The 17,881-nt window shown below is 37.9% G+C and overlaps 2 protein-coding genes across 6 annotated transcripts in view; one reads left to right on the forward strand and one right to left on the reverse strand.

The window, feature by feature from the left end:
- Positions 1-17,360, reverse strand: part of LOC124179260 — a 130,936-nt gene extending 113,576 nt beyond the window's left edge. Inside the window, exon 1 of the mRNA XM_046563494.1 lies at positions 17,062-17,360. The gene's annotated coding sequence lies outside the window, so the exon portion shown is untranslated. The remainder of the gene's footprint in view (positions 1-17,061) is intronic.
- Positions 8,735-13,035, forward strand: LOC124179256. 5 transcript variants are annotated; one of them, XM_046563483.1, is made up of 3 exons: positions 8,735-8,899; positions 9,120-12,226; positions 12,310-13,035. In XM_046563483.1, exons 2-3 carry the CDS (start codon positions 9,196-9,198, stop codon positions 12,417-12,419), a joined length of 3,141 nt encoding a protein of 1,046 aa, XP_046419439.1. In that variant the 5' UTR covers positions 8,735-8,899; positions 9,120-9,195; the 3' UTR covers positions 12,420-13,035. The 5 variants fall into 5 exon arrangements, with proteins under 5 accessions (XP_046419439.1, XP_046419438.1, XP_046419437.1 ...); XM_046563482.1 differs by having other exon boundaries at positions 9,176-12,226; XM_046563486.1 differs by lacking the exon at positions 8,735-8,899 and having other exon boundaries at positions 9,241-9,307; positions 9,390-12,226.
- Positions 17,361-17,881: the final 521 nt, after the last annotated feature.

Here is a 17,881-nt window from a genome sequence, read left to right on the forward strand (position 1 = left end):
TTAAATTCAACTGTCCACTCCGCAATGTCTCAGCATTACTTCACTGGATGAAACAATCCTTCCGCGAGCCAGTAAACTGCGACAAACGGACAAACGAACCTAATCGGCTCCCACAAATAGTAATGCCAAGCTGTCAACGACGACGGGAAACACCGAAACGGGAGGTGCCCGAGTCATATAAGAAAATAGCCCTGAATTTACTGGGACACATCGTTAACACGATCGAAAAGGTTTGCAACGATCCCGAATAAAACCAACACCCCGTCTAAACCCAAGGGACATGCAAGCATAAAAAAAAAATTAATATGAATACGCGTCATCAATCCTCTAACAAACCAAACACCTAAACCGATAATCAGACTTGCAAACCCCATATAATAAAACTATTATGCCCACTCGATAGCCCAGGCATAATGAATTCATTTGCCACCATGAAAGGAATTTGTTGAACTCATAACTTTACCGAAGTGATAATACTGACACCTATACGTTGTAACATTACAGGGCTAAAGATGTACGTTATCGACATACAAGGACTTAGAGGGAAAAATAACACGTTCGTCATTAAAGAAATCACCGTGAGAAAGTGCTGCGAAACCGCAATACATCACCTTATCCTCATCACAAAGACAAATGGGACTAACCTACCCGCGAAAATTCAAAGGACTTATCACTGGCTGAAAGAGTGCCTCCACGGCCTTTCATGGGAAGCCGGATCAAACACCCGCGCTCAATTGGAGGAATTAATAAACTCGATGGCCGCTGAGGAAACTGTATACGTTAAAGGCAGGGAAAAGGAGACCATACTGCATGAACATTTCGACACGGTAATCAACCTAGAAGATTACGGATGCCCAGGTATATCGGACATAAAAAACTACGGAACCCCGTGCGACGAACATTCAAAATTGAACCCGGACTTCAACTGCTCATACCAAAATACCGCAGCCATGATGTATTGGCTGAAAACAAAATTCTGTGGACCGGTGCCTTGTGGCCGATGGAAACCTAACCGAGACACCGCTTTAAAATCACCTGTGGCTACAGACCCGGCGAAACTAGATCGGGCGCTCACCGCAAGGAAAGGGCTAGACGTCTTGGAACAAGTAGTCGAAGCAATCAAGAGAATTAACTGCAATATTAAGGAAGACGAAGCCTAAAATAAGAACCACCCATCTCACAAAACACTGACGAAATATAACATCATCAAAATGTCCTAACCTCCTCCACAACCACACATCCTCACCAGAGCAAAAAACAATTCTATCGAACACCAAAATGTTCATTAATTACAGTCGATTTTCTTTTACGACCACAGAGGATCGAGATGGATCTCCGGCTAGCAATCCTGCCCCAATTGATCTGGATGACTATGGCCTTAATCGCCTACGACTGCGGATCGAAAATGATGAACCTGACCACGGTATCTCTCCTTGCAGTAGGAACATGCGACCTGCCGAAACTACAACCTGTAACTAGCACTATCAAAATGTAGCTCCCACAACTCACCGACTACTCAGAAGCACGAATCACGCAATGCAAAGTAGAAATACATCGATCGATCTTTTACTGCGGAATGCATTTGCATATTTCGGCAACTAGCAACGGACAACTCGAATATATACACTTTGTATCAAAAGAAGAATGCATACAAATGCATCTGTACAAATCGTGGAGATTCGGAATTAATAAGCGTTATATCCTTATTAAAACCAAATGGAACAACGACAAAAACAATATCACTTGGCGGAGCAACGAATTTTGACGGGACTTGCGAAGGCATACAATACTCCGACGAATACGGAACATGGAGCGACGTAATAGTCCAAGGATACGTAAAGATCAGTCTAGCCGAATATACTGCAAAAAGCTTGACGCATACACAAGCTTGACGCAGGTCATAACTGAACATGACGTGAACAGTGTCTTTGTTACGATCCGTCGTCATGCCGGCACTCAGCAATGATAGTGACGTCAGACATGCCCTTTGCTTGAGGCAGCAAATATGAACGTCTGATGTGTTCTCTGCATGCTGTATTGTGAAGCGATGCTTGCGACACAATGTTATGTGATTTTGCACAAACATTATGAAACCTCTGTCATCTTGGTGAAAACTGTAGTCACTTCTCTTATTCTGCGACCATAGCAACCAAACTATTCCAAATATAATACCTTATCTCGGGATATTACAATAACTACACGGGGTAGTTGCTAAGTTGCTATGTGATTTTGTAAATTCCGGTGGAATTTACCTTCTAGCCGGACGATAAGGAAAATGTAAAAATATAGTTCCGTTGCGAAATGAAGATAACGGTGACCGTATCGCTCCGTATCAATCTTAGTGGTACCGCCCATCTACTCGTATTTAAAAATAAATTAAAAAACATGCGAATATTGGTGTATCGAGAAAATGAATGAATTCACAGATATAACTTTATTCGCACAATGACCGTTTGTCTATTTACATATACGATTGATCATAGATGCGAATTTTTACACTCGGTTTACATTTTTAGGAACTCGAGACATCTAATCTGCATCAGTTTTCAATCACTTGAGTTGTTTTTATGCAAAAAACTAATAAGGATGAGCCGAGGTAATGGTATTTCTCGAGAGGTATTTCTACATCATTCTTTTGGTTTTAATTTTAGATCTCGTTAGTCATCCAAAATGCTTTGCTTACATCAAGTTTATAAGTGTTACAAAACCGATATATGAAAACATTAAGATTTTCCTCTATAAAACGTAGATAAACATTGCGTGGTTCATAATTTAGTTATGTCGACACTGATATAGCCTGTAAATTTAAACGTTGATGGAGCGAGCCCGTCGACTGTAAGAGATATTTACGATTCAGACGCATATAAATATAGACATCCTGCTTGCTCGGTGAACAGTCATAACGAATCACGACGCCGAGGAAGAAGGTTGTTGTGTATAGTTGTGCAAAAATGTCAATAATTTCAAGCAGGAAAAATGAAGTGGTGGAGACTCAAGATATCGCAGCGCCACCACCGCCACTGCCTTCCACGTCGAAACAAATTCATCTACCCTTGGAAATAATGTTCAAAATAGGGAAGTCCCTGGAGTTACCGGATTATCGGAACTTTTTACACGCACTTTGGCCGAAAAACGACGTGAACCACATTGATCCGCACAGGTTGTGGAAGCTGACAACTCACCAGTTCACGACTACGTTTTTCAACGGGAAGAAACTACGAGTAGAGTACAACCTGGATCCCTGGAGGAAAGAAGATGAACAGATCCTCATCAACGTGAATGATATGTTACCGCTGTTCCATGGACTTCGCCCTCCAGGCGTCAGTGAATTCACATCGATATCAAACTTGGTCAACTTCACCAGAACAACTGTTCACCTGGAGACATGTTCGGATTACCGATACGCCTCGTGTAGACGTCATCTCGAAAACGATGCGGACCTGATGATGGATGGACCATTCGTAAAGCCCGAAGTGGGCGATTGCAACATCGGTCATTTCCACCATTACTGTTCAGATCATCTTGCAGATTGGTTAGAGTTTTTCCTCGCTACTTCGATTGTGCTTCGCCAAACAGGAAAATTTCGCGATGAAAAAACTGCTCGATATTTTTCAATCATACCACTGTACATAAGTTGTGTTCACGGGGCAAACGTACAGGATTTACCATTGCGGATGTGCTTCAGTAGTTGATGTGTTGAATTACGGGTGTAACCGTGATTAAGCGTGTAAATGCTGGTTGCAGATTAACGCCGTGCTTGTAGCGCGCATAATGTAGCAATAATATCGACAGTATGTGCCATAGATGTTTATATTTTCTGTGTTTTTGTACCCAGAAGTATTAAAGGAGCTTTCCAGTGTCAAATTTTCAAAAAATCGATTTTTTTTTTACTTTATCGAATAGTATACACTCTTCCGAATATTCCCTGAAATTTTCATGCCGAAATTCAGATTATTTCGGTTACTGTACAGCATTTCTTGGAAGAAGGCAACGGAGCGCTACAGCTGCCGCGTCGGCCGTCTGCCCGTGCGACCGTTATTTCCAGCTCATACCAAAATACCGCAGCCATGATGTATTGGCTAAAAATAAAATTCTGTGGACCAGTGCCTTGTAGCCGATGGAAACCCAACCCAGACACCGCTTTAAAATCACCTGTGGCTACAGACCCGGCGAAACTAGATCGGGCGCTCACCGCAAGGAAAGGGCTAGACGTCTTGGAACAAGTAGTCGAAGCAATCAAGAGAATTAACTGCAATATTAAGAAAGACGAAGCCTAAAATAAGAACCACCCATCTCACAAAACACTGACGAAATATAACATCATCAAAATGTCCTAACCTCCTCCACAACCACACATCCTTACCAGAGCAAAAGACAATTCTATCGAACACCCTATACGAGTTGATTCGAACCGAACATCCGAAACTACTCATCATCGAAGAACCGACTAAAAACGCGTTCACTCGCAAAAAACCCATAGCAACCAGCAACTTGGACATTTTCACCTATGTAAACTCAAAATACGTATATGTTGAAAAACATACAGTCAGTGTTACATGAGCGTACGGATTATAACGTCGAAATGGAGCATTGAAGGTAGGCGATGGATACATTTTAGTACTCAAGGAATAAAGGTATATCATGCGATGTCTCTCAATTTTAGGCCGTGAACGTTAATTTTTTCGGAATATAAGAACGACCGAATGATTCAAAAGTGCGCACCGAGTCGCCCGTATCACATAATCAGTTTTCATAGCGTCGATCCAATTGTAACAAGCCTGCCTGCTCTTGTTCACATGCAGGCACTTAAAACTAACTTATCCTCACGTCATACATGCGGCGGGTTCGTTACTCCAGTAGAGACACTTCCACGACCCCACCGAAGCTATACAGTGTTGTGGGAATGCAAGTTCTTAGGAACATACTCGTTCCCGGTTTGTCTAGTCTCTCTCGTTTCAAGAGTGATACAGAATGAAGTTCATAGCGTGAACTTCACGTTACCACTGGGGCGTTCTTAAAATTTTATGACATGCATAGCGGGACATGACTACGGCGAATACGGCTGGACCACACGGCATAGAAGCTATGCGCATATGACGTCCATACTGGACGTCTACACGTCAAGAAACGTCTGGGCGGCTGTTTCGACGCTGCATGTTAAAAAAAAAGCCGTATGAGTTTAGTGTCGCCACGTTTTTGTATTGTATCATTGACTTCTTGCAAAATGCCGAAATGCGCGTCGTCCGCACGTGAATAAGAATGCAAATGCAAGGTCAAAAATATGCGCATAATGTAAAACATATTGCGTCAATCCGACAATGATGCTGACATTGTGCGATAACGTATAGCGACGATAACATTAACATTCATTTTAACTCAAACGCGTTATCGTATTTAATTTGAACGTCTAACGAGTGGGACACGCTCACTGTTGCGCACCGTCTTCGTAGAAGCCAAAGTTCACTATCTCGTATCATCTGAACACCGATTGATAAGTGTCATGACCATGAATATGGAAACTGATAGTGTTGCGATTGACTCGTACCTTGTTAACGCATGGAACTACAGAACGTATTTGACCGACGCCCTGTTCGCTAGTTTTTTGCGCGTGTTACAAAGTCCGTATTTCCTCCTAATTACAATGAATTCGAAAAAGAATAACGTGGCGTCAAAACACGGCGGCATCATTGAAGAGAGGGCTGGATCAGAACTACCAGTCTCAGCGTCACAGCCAATTGCTTTTCCGTTGGATACGGTCCTCTACATGGGCAAGTTCATGGACTTCCAAGACTATAAAAAGTTTATTCTGTCTCTCTATCCGAATAACATCGTAAGCGATCTCATTCAGAAAAAATTGTGGCAACTATCAACTCACCGGACCGGAACCATATTCATCAACGGGAAGCCAATCGTGATCGAGTATAATTTCGACCCTTCAAGACTAAGAGAATATCAGGTACTGATGAACGTCAATTATTTGTCGCCTATTTTTGGCGGAATCGTATCTCCAACCATGAAAGAATTCGCAACGGTTTCTTAAAAACCATGTTACGAGATCTTCGCACTACAAAGAGCTATAATATTATTATACGTTATTATATATCACTATCATATTAACACCATAATTAACTAACACGATTATATCCAATCATTATGTAACACTCGACAATGCCATTTGTGCATTCGTAGCTGAGAGCTATACTATAAGCAACTTACGCTATACCATATAGCCTGGAGTATAGAAGACTGTAAAACCATAGATAAATGTATAACCAATATGATGTAAAGATAGCACTGCTGCAATAATCCATAAAACCAGAGACTGCAAAACCTTCAAAACCGTGAATACTAATTATCCAGCGTGAATTATACTCTCCTCCGTAACGCCGTATTGTAGGCAACACGCGCAACGTTTTGAAGGCAATGCAGATCTCCAATGTGGAGCCATACAGAGCTTCATCTAGAGAACACATTAGGAAACTTACCGACGAAACGATTGAAGGTAAATCAACTCGCAATAAACTCAAAGATGCATACGTGGCAACACCCAATAACAGGCAACCAACAAACATTAAAATTTATTATGAATTATATACAATAACTTTCAAACGCGTTTTTCTCGAAACACGATTTTTCCAAATTGCTGCCATAATATCTCAAAAACTGGTTGATCGATTCTGCTCAAATTTATACAGCATGTTCAGTCCATATATAACTACAAGTTAATCTAAAATAATTGAGATTACTTCTTTAGTTTTCTTTTTACCAGCTTAATAGACCCGGTTACGAGAAGAAGCACGGCTGCAAGTTCAACCTGTGTTACATCCTCGATCTCCTCTGCCCCTACCCACTAGTTTTATCTTTTTTATTACCTCTTAATTTAATACATTTATATTTTATATTTTTATCTATTACTTTTATTTTTGCGTCTCCGTATGCATTGCATGCATACGGCTCTCTTTATCACCTTTTTATAACTTCTGGAAATGAACACGTGCAACGGATAGATCCGTATGGGTCTATCTCAAGTGTCTGTTTGGGCAATATTGGCCCGAACATTAAAATAAGGATATCTTTATTATATACAAACATAAAACGGAAATTCCTACCCGCACGTGTGGTAAAGGCGGGATAGTTAATGATAAATTCTCATGCTACACCGTACCCGATGGGCGGGGGTAGTCTTGACGAATAGAAAAACTCAAAATTTTATCAGGCCCTCCTGATTGGTCCAGCATCCCTTAAGGATACTGGTAACCAATCAGGAAGTAGTTCAGACAAGACCACCCGAATCTTTTAAAAATGAGTAGTCCATGAGTAGTCAATGAGTAGTCAATGAGTAGTCAAACAGTAGTCGATCAGTAGTCAGTCAGCTTTTAAGAAGAAGTCTTTCTCTCAGTTTTTTATTACAAAATCCAATCACGTCAAGCGCTGAGCGAACTCCGCGTTATTTTACTCAAACACAAACTTCCTTTCTACCATAGTACATAACTAACCTCATTTTTATCGAATAAACGTATAATTGTAATTAAACCCATATCGAGTGTAAACCAGTCATTTAATACCGTATACCTCCTCGCCGAGCACGCAGAGCCGCCCCACAGAGCCCGAAAACCAACTGCTAACAACAAAGGTAAGTGACCATTTTTACATCAAAGCCAGTTTAATTAAGGGGGGAACGGTGTCAACAAATTCAAATAATATATCCGGAAAATTTAGTCTCAACTAAGCGTTATACGTATCGAGTGGTTTGGTCTTCAGCCAACCCAGCTCATAACACCTGCAGTGAACCGTGGTGGTACTAGAACCAGAGCGAGTTCCTCCCGCGGCGCTTACCAAAAGAAGCGCTTCTCCTCACATCGAACTGAACGCAATACTGAAACATCAAATCTACTAAGCGACGAGTTGAGGAAGAAACTCTATCCCGGAGTAAAAGACGAGATGAGTGCGATGGATCGCCTTGAGGCGTATAACACATCAAAGGCCATCACTCTTACAATCACAACTCGAGCAATTGGAATGGGCACCCTTCATATATTTTCGTGCCTGTTTGAATTTAATAATATTCCAATCAGAGGTTCAATTTATCAATTATACAGAGTATCACTAGCCGTATTAGAGGCTAAGGTTCAATACGTGCAGCGCGGAATTGCGTCGATTCAGAACAATGAAGACGACTATAAGCATAACACCTTCAATGAAGAGTGGTTGCAGGCAGCTAAAGCTGTAATCGTCTTACCTGACCAGATCAGTTCAATCATCAACGCAATTGGGAAAATAAGCGTTTATGATACGACATATGTTCCAAAGTTAGCCAGATAGAGCAAGAGCCCGTGAGTGCCAGACCTTCGGATTTTTATAAAAGCTGAAAATTTTTCTATGTGTGTCCCTAGTACAGGTAAGAATGATCCCCACCCATGAAGCTGAGGCAGCGGTGGCTTTGGCAGGTAACAGGTAACAAAGGTGTATAAAATTCCATCTCAAATTTATCATAAAATAAAACTGAATTTTTTTATATTTGATTCATAATAATATCAAAACTCGCGTTGCTCATTGCCAGACAGTTGGTATGGTTGCAACCCTCTGCCGGACACCCTTAAACTGTTATAATTTATAATTATACTTACGTTATATTATAAAACCTAAATTTTATATATAATGTTTTGGGGGCCTATTAATCTATGTTTACATAATAGCCGGACAGTTTCGACGGTTCTATCATCTTGCAAAGTTTCAATACCAGAAGAATTATCAGACTTTTATTCTACCCTTCTTGGTGGATGTAACCAAAAACGAAAGACTGGCCAAAAATGTTCTCGTCTAGTTCGTTCTTATTGTCAAGATGTTATTTTCGGAGTTCATGATGGTCGAGTTAAAACGTCGAAGCATATCATGTTAGGTATGACTCTAAAAAGCTTAACAAGCAGCAGAAAAATAATTGACATTATAAACAGATATGGACACTGCATTAGTTATCAAGGCGTTGAAGAATTAGAAACTGAAACTACATTTACATCAATGAAAAAGTCTAGCTTATGTCCAGAAAAAATTAAAAAAAAACCAGAGCTTTTTACTGGTGTGGCATACGATAATTTTGATCGTTTCGTTGAAACTTCTAGTGGTAAGGATACTTTACACGACACAGTCGGAATAATATACCAGAATATCGATGCAGATACAACTGACGAGCCTGAGATGTCCGAAGTTTCAAGTGAAAATACTTCGCCAAATAAAAAAAGAAGAAGAAGAACATTTGATGAAATAAATATAGATGAAATGCCATACCCTAAGAAACCCAAAATGACGAGTGAGTTACAATTATCAGTTGATGATATAGAATGTATGAACTCTCAAATAAACACGGAAATTGACAACATATGGATGATTAGTCACGCTTTAGAATTACCTGACGTACCTATGTGGGTTGGTTTCAATAGTCGGATTGATGATCAAGATAGTCCACAACAACATATATCTTACTTGACGCCGATAAATGCATCTCCAACCAGTACATCAATCGTATTAGAAACTATGAAACAAAGCCAAAAAATAGCTGAAGATTTACAGCAACCCTACATACAGGTAACCTACGATCTAGCTATAGCTAAAGTAGCGTTACAAATACAAGCTACAGAAAATCCAACATTTGATAATTTATTCATTCATTTAGGACCATTTCATATAATGATGGCTTACTTCAAAGCTATCGGTAAAGTAATTAGTGATTGTGGGTTGACTACGGTAATGGTTGAGAGTAGTTTGCTGGCAAACGGTTCAGTTAATGGGTTTTTAGATGGAAAACACTTTAATCGCTGCAAAAGATTGCATCCTTTAGTAGCATTAGGACTAGAAATACTACATTTTAAGTCATTTTTACAAAATGATAACATTACTTTAACTGAGGATATAATAGATGAAGTTAAGAGACTCCAAAATTGTAAAATTTCTTTGTTTGAAATTGAAAATGATGGCCTTAAAGAGCTGATGAATAACTACGGTATCTACAAACAACAAACCCTTAACGGGGAGCATGGTAAAACGTCACAATTTTATCTAATATATATAAACCTTATACATCATTACTTGGACTTATCTCGAAGTATTCGTACTGGAAATTTTCAACTCTTTAAATCAGTGTTACCTAAAATTACAAGCATTTTTTTTGTATTGAATCAACAAAACTATGCTAGGTGGAGCGTCAAATATTATGATAGTCTACTGAGAGTTGATAAAACTCATCCTGATTTGTATGAAGGATTCCTAAAAGGCTGTTTTGGAATTAAAAGAACTACCAAGCCATTTTCGAGACAACCTATTGACCTGGTTCTAGAGCAAACTATAAATGCAGAAGCTGCAAGAAGGCTGACAGGTGTTATACACTTCACTAACTCAATTTCGGCGCGACAACGGTGGGCTCGAAACCATGATGTAAGATCTACAATTATAAGTCAAGTTTATCTTGAACTTGGACTACAAAAACATCAAGATATTTCAACAGATTTGAATCCCCATAATATCAGGAAAAACGCCAAACAACTACAACAATTTGTCGCAACTTTCGATCAATTTATCAATCCTTTTAGTTTAGAAGTTCCCAAAGACCAATTAGTAAATATTTCATCAGGAAAGTCCGCATCACTGCCAGTAGAAGAATTTCTATTAAATTTAGAAGCTAATGGCGATAGCCTCCGAAGAACATTCATTTCTGAATGCCAATCTGATATTACGCGATTTGAAAAAGCTATTAAAAAAACATCTATTAATAATTTTTCTAAAGATTATGAAAAAAAAAAAATTAAAGTCGGTGGAAAAATTCAAGAAGTTAAAATTCAAAGGGATTTATTTGGACGTATGCTGGGAATCTCAATGGATTACAGCATTGACATTTCAAAAATCTTATCCTACCCGATTACTTCAGTACCATTGTCAATGTGTCATTTGGATGGGACCATTTGCAAGACCGATAAATCTGCTTTGATGAAATGTTTAGAGAAAGAGGTCGAGCATGAAGAGCCATCTCAAATTGATATTCTAATAATTGACGGTTTCTTTTTGTTACATACTATGAAAAATGTTCCTAGAAAATTTGGAGGCATTTCTAAAAAAATGTTGCAGATGGTAACTCAATTAAAAGCGTCAAGAATTGATGTCATTTTCGACCAGTATTTTACCCCATCGATAAAAGGATACGAACGTTCTATGCGATTTGAATCTGCACAATTGGAGTATACTATTGCTGGGCCTGAACAAGTCCGTCCTAGTGACTTTGTCAAAGAATTAAAAAATTCTAATTTCAAAGAAGCTCTAGTTGATTTTTTTATTTTACACTGGGCTTCTGACGAAATGGCGCCGTTTATTGGCAATAAAATAATACATATAAATTTCAGAAAATGTCATTCGTTTACTGTTAATGAGGCCAACAAAGTGATGTCAAGTATAAATGAGGAATTGTCTTGCCCAGAGCATGAAGAAGCAGACAACAAAATAGTGTACCACGCGTGTAAAATTAACTACGAAGCAAATATTGTGATTCGAACTGTTGACACCGATGTTGCTGCTATAATGCTAAGTCATATGCATCGTCTTAATGATGGATCACATGTTTGGATGCTTACAGGAGCTGGAAATAATTTAAGATATGTGGACCTAACTAAAATACACGCCAAATTAGGAGAATCTATTTGCAGAAGCTTACCTGGACTACACGCTTTCACAGGATGTGATTACAATCCTGCATTTTACAGAAAAGCAAAATTGAAACCGTATAAATTGTTAAAAAAATATGTAGAATTTCAACTAGCATTCATGAAGTTTGGTGACAGCAAAATCATCGAAAATAACAATGAACAAGTATTAATCTTCGATATAATTCAAAGTTTTATATGCTATCTATACAATATGAATGATATCAACGATGTTGATGCTGCTAGGCTACAAATGTTTATTAATTCGTATACAGTATCTGATGTGAACGAAGCTTTTAATCGAAAAAAGTTGCAAAATTTCGATGCTAGCTGTTTACCACCTTGCAAAAGTGAGCTATTGCAGCAATTTTTGCGAGCGAATTACATATGTAGCATATGGAACAACGCTCACTTACAAAAGCCAACAGCATATAAACCAGTAAATAATGGTTGGATACTGGAAAATGACCACTACTATTTCAAATGGTTTGAAGGAGATCAATTACCGAATTATGTCAGCGAATCTCTAAAAACAGTTCCAGGTATTTGATAATTATGTTAAATTATTGTATATTAATTTTGGTCTATTTGTAATTAAATTAACTTGGTTTTTTTACAATTGCAGAAAACAATGAAGAAGGCGATATTGAAGACGATCAATCCACAGAATGGAATAATAGTGACGAGGAATATGGATGTATTGACGACGACGATGAAAATGATGAAAATGTTTAAAGATTTAATCAAAATAGATGTATTTCCCTGTAACTTTTTTATTTAAAAAAAAATTTGCCCTTTGATATAATAAACAATAAAATTTGATTTACTTTAATTCATTGACTTTACAATTTTGATAGAATTGAAAATAATAAACTTTCGTAAAAATGAAAAATAATATAAATAAAATTATTACAGTTTCGATATGATTGAAGTTGTATTAGAACAATTTTACTGAGTATTGTTTTAAATATTTGTTATTCAAACTGTAAAAATTTATTTAATGAAATTTCTTGATTAAAAAAAAAATAAACTGCACAATTTGAACTTAATAACAGTGGATGCGCAGTGAAGGGCCGCAATAGACCAAGCGCTCTGTCTCACTCGCACTAGTTACTGTATACGCTTCTTGCTCTCCGAACTACTGCTCACTTTGAATGCGTCTGGCAAGATGATAGAACCGTCGAAACTGTCCGGCTATTATGTAAACATAGATTAATAGGCCCCCAAAACATTATATATAAAATTTAGGTTTTATAATATAACGTAAGTATAATTATAAATTATAACAGTTTAAGGGTGTCCGGCAGAGGGTTGCAACCATACCAACTGTCTGGCAATGAGCAACGCGAGTTTTGATATTATTATGAATCAAATATAAAAAAATTCAGTTTTATTTTATGATAAATTTGAGATGGAATTTTATACACCTTTGTTACCTGTTACCTGCCAAAGCCACCGCTGCCTCAGCTTCATGGGTGGGGATCATTCTTACCTGTACTAGGGACACACATAGAAAAATTTTCAGCTTTTATAAAAATCCGAAGGTCTGGCACTCACGGGCTCTTGCTCTAATATGTAAAAGCTTGCAACATAGTAATAGCTAAAAAACTAAGATCACAGGCGTGCATACGGCGAAGATGTCATGCCCTAATTATAATTCTTAGAAAAAGGGGAAGGTGCACAAAAGTTGACAAAATCTAAAGAAGGAGATCGTTCTGCGCAACGATCGACACCTATAAAAACGGCGACCGATCATCGGATCGTCCTCTTGGTTTCAACCACCAGATTCGTCATCTTGTTCCGGTACAGTCTCGCGGTAAAATCCTTTTGCCTTTTGCATTTAAACTTTTCATACAACGTTACTCTGCCCAAAAGTCCAGCGAGCTTTCAGCTCCATTTTGTCATATTAATTTAAGATCTTACACTAAGTAACTACGTTTTTGTGACTTGAAATATTGAACTTATAAAATAAATCCAAGTTAATCAAAGTATCCAAATATATTAAAGTCAGTCATTCCGTTAAATCCTCTCACCAATCTACGCTGCGAGTCATCATATCCAGATTATTCTCAAAAGGTAAACCAGTTAATTAAATCTTTTATCCAATAATTACTCCTTCCTCGGTTCGTTCGATTAGAGCGACAGAATGCCCGTTGTCCGGTGTATTTCAATACTTTATCGGTAATTGGTGACCCGAACTACTGATGTGAGTCTAACTGTAGCTGTGCGAACGATTCCAGTGTCCAGCACCTGGAAATTTCCACCAGGTACCGTACCGACGTCACAAGTGGGGGAATTTATCCGACAGTGTTCTGCGCCCATCCGGCAACGCTGTATCCAACTAAATTCAACTCAACGGTTAGGTTTTGGAACGCACACCCCCTCCCCCCCCCCCCCCCACCTTTATCAGGCAATGTTTTGAATAGTAGTCTATAATATAATATGAAGCATATTATCATTTGGATTCAATTTCAGGCGATGACGCAAGTTCTTATGAGTTTCTTTTTCTCTAGTACCTGTTTAAACTTGAGAAAATATCAACTCCCAAGGGTCAAATAAATACATTATTTCGCTCAATTGATGGTATAGATAAATAAGTATCGAGTCTTTAGTTATCGAGTCTTTAGAGAACACAAAACTATAAGTATTATTAGACAATTTTGGAAAAGACATACACAACCAGGGTCTAAAGATATTGAAGTAAAGATTTTCGATAATTAATAAAATTTTGGGAATTATATCTACCATAAAGCAATACAATGAGCTTGTATATTTTTGAAAACGCTATTGAACTGTATAAAAGAAAATTAACCAATCATGAAGCAATAATTCAATGAAGCGAGGAAAATAAGCATTGCTCAGTAAAATTGTTGAATAATTCAGATAAGAAATAGCACCGATTAAAGATATAGAAGGTAACAAGTACTAGAGATACTGAAACAAATTTATACTATTCGCAGAGCAATATACTCCGCCACATTGATGAGAGAAAGAATTCGACCAACAGACCAAGTCTTCGAAAAGCATTTGAGAGATTCATGATTATCCTACATCGAAAACTTTGAGTGCGAGTATAAACGATGAAAATACCAGCCTGGAAATACGGCAATATTTGAGCCAGCCAATGATATCTACGTTGTAGAATCCCTTTGTTCATTAGGAATCACTTGAGCATTCATTTCCGCCGCTGTCCATGATATTGTAATGATTCAAATATAACCGCGCAATGAAGACGGCACTATCGGATTAGGCTAGACTCAGGAAGTGGGGAACCTGGTCAAATTTGAGAAGGAGAAAATGAAGAGGCTTGGTCTACGTCTCTCCAGGAGGAAGGAGGTGCGGAGATGTTCCTCTCTGAAATAGTCGACTAACTGAGAATAAAGGAAATCTAAACTACGAGGACATACCTGTTCAATTAAAAATTAAACACTCCAAACCCAAGCCCACATTTAAAAAGAGACGATAAAACGAAGAACATTAAAAGGGATATCAGAAAGTATAGTGCCTCGACGAAAAACAGTGATTGACAATGATTTATAATTTCAACGATATCCAACGAATGAATGAATGGATGAATGAATGAATTTTAAACATAATGACGGCTCATGTGTGGTTATATTTATAAATAAATTAAAATTTGCACTCTACTCCTCATACTTTGTAAAAGATTTTTAATATTGATATAGCCTCATTTTTAATTTCCAAATAATCTTATAATATCGAAGCAATATGTGAATATTGTTGGGACTTCGGTGCCATCTGAGAGAATGTGTTCTCAGACTGGCCTAATTAAATCCGACAACCGTAACCGACTTTCAAGTGAGCATTTCAAAGAACTTCGAAAACTTCATTTTTCGAGCTCTCTGACCCGGAAAGAATGGGAAATAATCTAAAGATTTAGTTTGTAGCAATATAATTGATTTTTATGATTATATATGTATGTCTTGTTATTTTCACCTTCCGTCACTGTAAAATAACGATGTGCTTTGATTTCATTAACAATTAACAATTTAGTATATAATGAAACGTCCCACACCTCGGTACCACAAATCGATACCTTCTAACGAAACCAGCTTATCTTAGCGTTTCCCTAGAAGCCACGCGTCATAAGCTGGTTTCGTTAAGGAGTATCGCAAAAACTTTAATTTCCTATTCATTCACCCCAGAATCCCATCATTTATCCATTTCGTCATTTAACTTCACGACAAGTATGATATTCAGTCGCATCTTAAATGCTCTGTTAATCCTTACCAGTTTTATCAATCAGAACGATTGATCTAACTATTCTAACTATATATATATATATATATACTTTCTGAATGAGTAAGCCAAAATAATATTAATAATGGCTTTAAATGAGAATGGTCGCGCTACTTTAAGGTTGGCGAAAATGATTTTCGAATCTGGTGATTATTCACCATTAATGGTTCTTTATGAAGAGCCTTCAACTAAGACCTTATTACAAGATTTTCTAATGAATAACTATGGTTTTGATCTTCAAGCTGAGTATCAAATGTTCTATGAAGAATAGAACAATATTTTACTAAATTATACATACGTATGAAACAATAAATGAATTATTTTCAATCTGCGTGACGATGATAAGATTACATATTAATAATTTTGTGATTTTCTTGAAGTAAATGCAGGAGCATCCGATTAAAGACTCGATCTAGCACCCCAACTATTTTCAATGTGAAACTGCATAATTTTTAATATTGATTGGAAACATATTGATCAAATAACAAGTGAACTGGGAATTTATCTAATATTATATAATATATGGAATATTAATCTAATTTGAAAAAAATTCCTTTGCGAAATAATCGATGTTTCGATTCGTTTTTCAAACATCGATGCATCTTAAACATCCATTATTTAAAAATCACTCGTCGTTAATTGCGCGAATTTCATGTACAGAATCCGGCTACAAGATGTCGGCGCTCTTTGTTACGCTCTGAATACAATACAAACACAGTAAAAAAAAAAAGCTTCGCCGTCGCCGAATAGATGCAAGGCTGCGAGCCGGCATTTTCTCAACATTATCAAAAACAAAAAGAACTGGAATAACATCAGTATCTCGATGTTATCCAAGGAGGCAGAGTCAGCTCTCTCTTTTAATACAAAACGAACGTCGTGGAATCGAAATACACTTTTCGTTTTGTTGAAAAATATCAAAAAATTAAATTTTCTACAACATCGCAGTAAGCTTACTCATATAATCGGAAAATACATAAGTATAATGAATTCAAATCGTCAAATCGAAAGGGAAACACGCGTGTCCTTCGAGTCGATTCACATAATTTACATGAATTTGAAGTACGTAATATCAACCGTCTTCAAATGGTCGTGCGAATCAAAATATTGTAAAACTTACCTCTGGAAGCAAAACTTGGGATACGGTTTGCATTACATACCACCTCGATGTATGGTTCTTGTTAACATTTTCTCAGCAAAGGTTAGTTGGACGACGCTCCATCACTCCACATTTTTTTTCCCGAACCAACAGATACCGGCCACTAACTACGTCCCGCACTTCACATTTCATGCACGATGCTGCGAAGAAATTTCGCCGACGTTCTACCTCTACGACCAAAGTTCAAAATGGCCGTTCGGCGTTTGCCCTGTCGAAAGCAGTTGATAGAGAAGAGGAGAAATTCCGAGCTCCTCCTCTAGCGACGACCCGGAGTTCGACTGATGTACTTAGTCGACAAGAAGGGGGGGGGGGGGGGGGGGCAGACACACCTACATTTGCTTACCCCAACTAATTTCTACTTGATTGTATCGTCATTTATCTTCTGCCGGTTTGCAGTTATCTACATGATCGTCTGAATTTCAGGTTCCGAGCAGTTTTAGCGCCTAATAGCAGGCAATTTATGCGAAGCTTTCGCCTGAGCACAGGCAATCTGATACACACTGAGATGGCACTTGATGATATGCAACCCGCGAAAATTGTTATTCTTTTTTCAGCACAGTATGTACAAATTCGGTGAAGGTTAAAACTTGGAATGGTCATTGTTGCGAATGGCTGATATATCGAAAATTCAAATATGCGAAAATAAAACAACTAATGTTGAATTGTTCGAAATGTTGATTGTTGAAAGTGTCACTGATCAGTAGTTATTTTTCTCTTCCAAGTTTTGACCCCCACATATAAATTTTGATAAAATCATGTGCGGAAGGTTTAATTTTTCGAT

This window comes from Neodiprion fabricii, chromosome 3 (genome assembly GCF_021155785.1).
Source record: "Neodiprion fabricii isolate iyNeoFabr1 chromosome 3, iyNeoFabr1.1, whole genome shotgun sequence".
Taxonomy (NCBI): domain Eukaryota; kingdom Metazoa; phylum Arthropoda; class Insecta; order Hymenoptera; family Diprionidae; genus Neodiprion; species Neodiprion fabricii.

Bases quoted from the DNA above. Each gene is read 5' to 3' on its own strand.
- LOC124179256 (XM_046563481.1), top strand. From the start codon at position 8,893: ATGTTAGGTATGACTCTAAAAAGCTTAACAAGCAGCAGAAAAATAATT. The intron at 12,227-12,309 runs GTATTTGATAAT...TTACAATTGCAG, and splicing joins ATCTCTAAAAACAGTTCCAG to AAAACAATGAAGAAGGCGAT.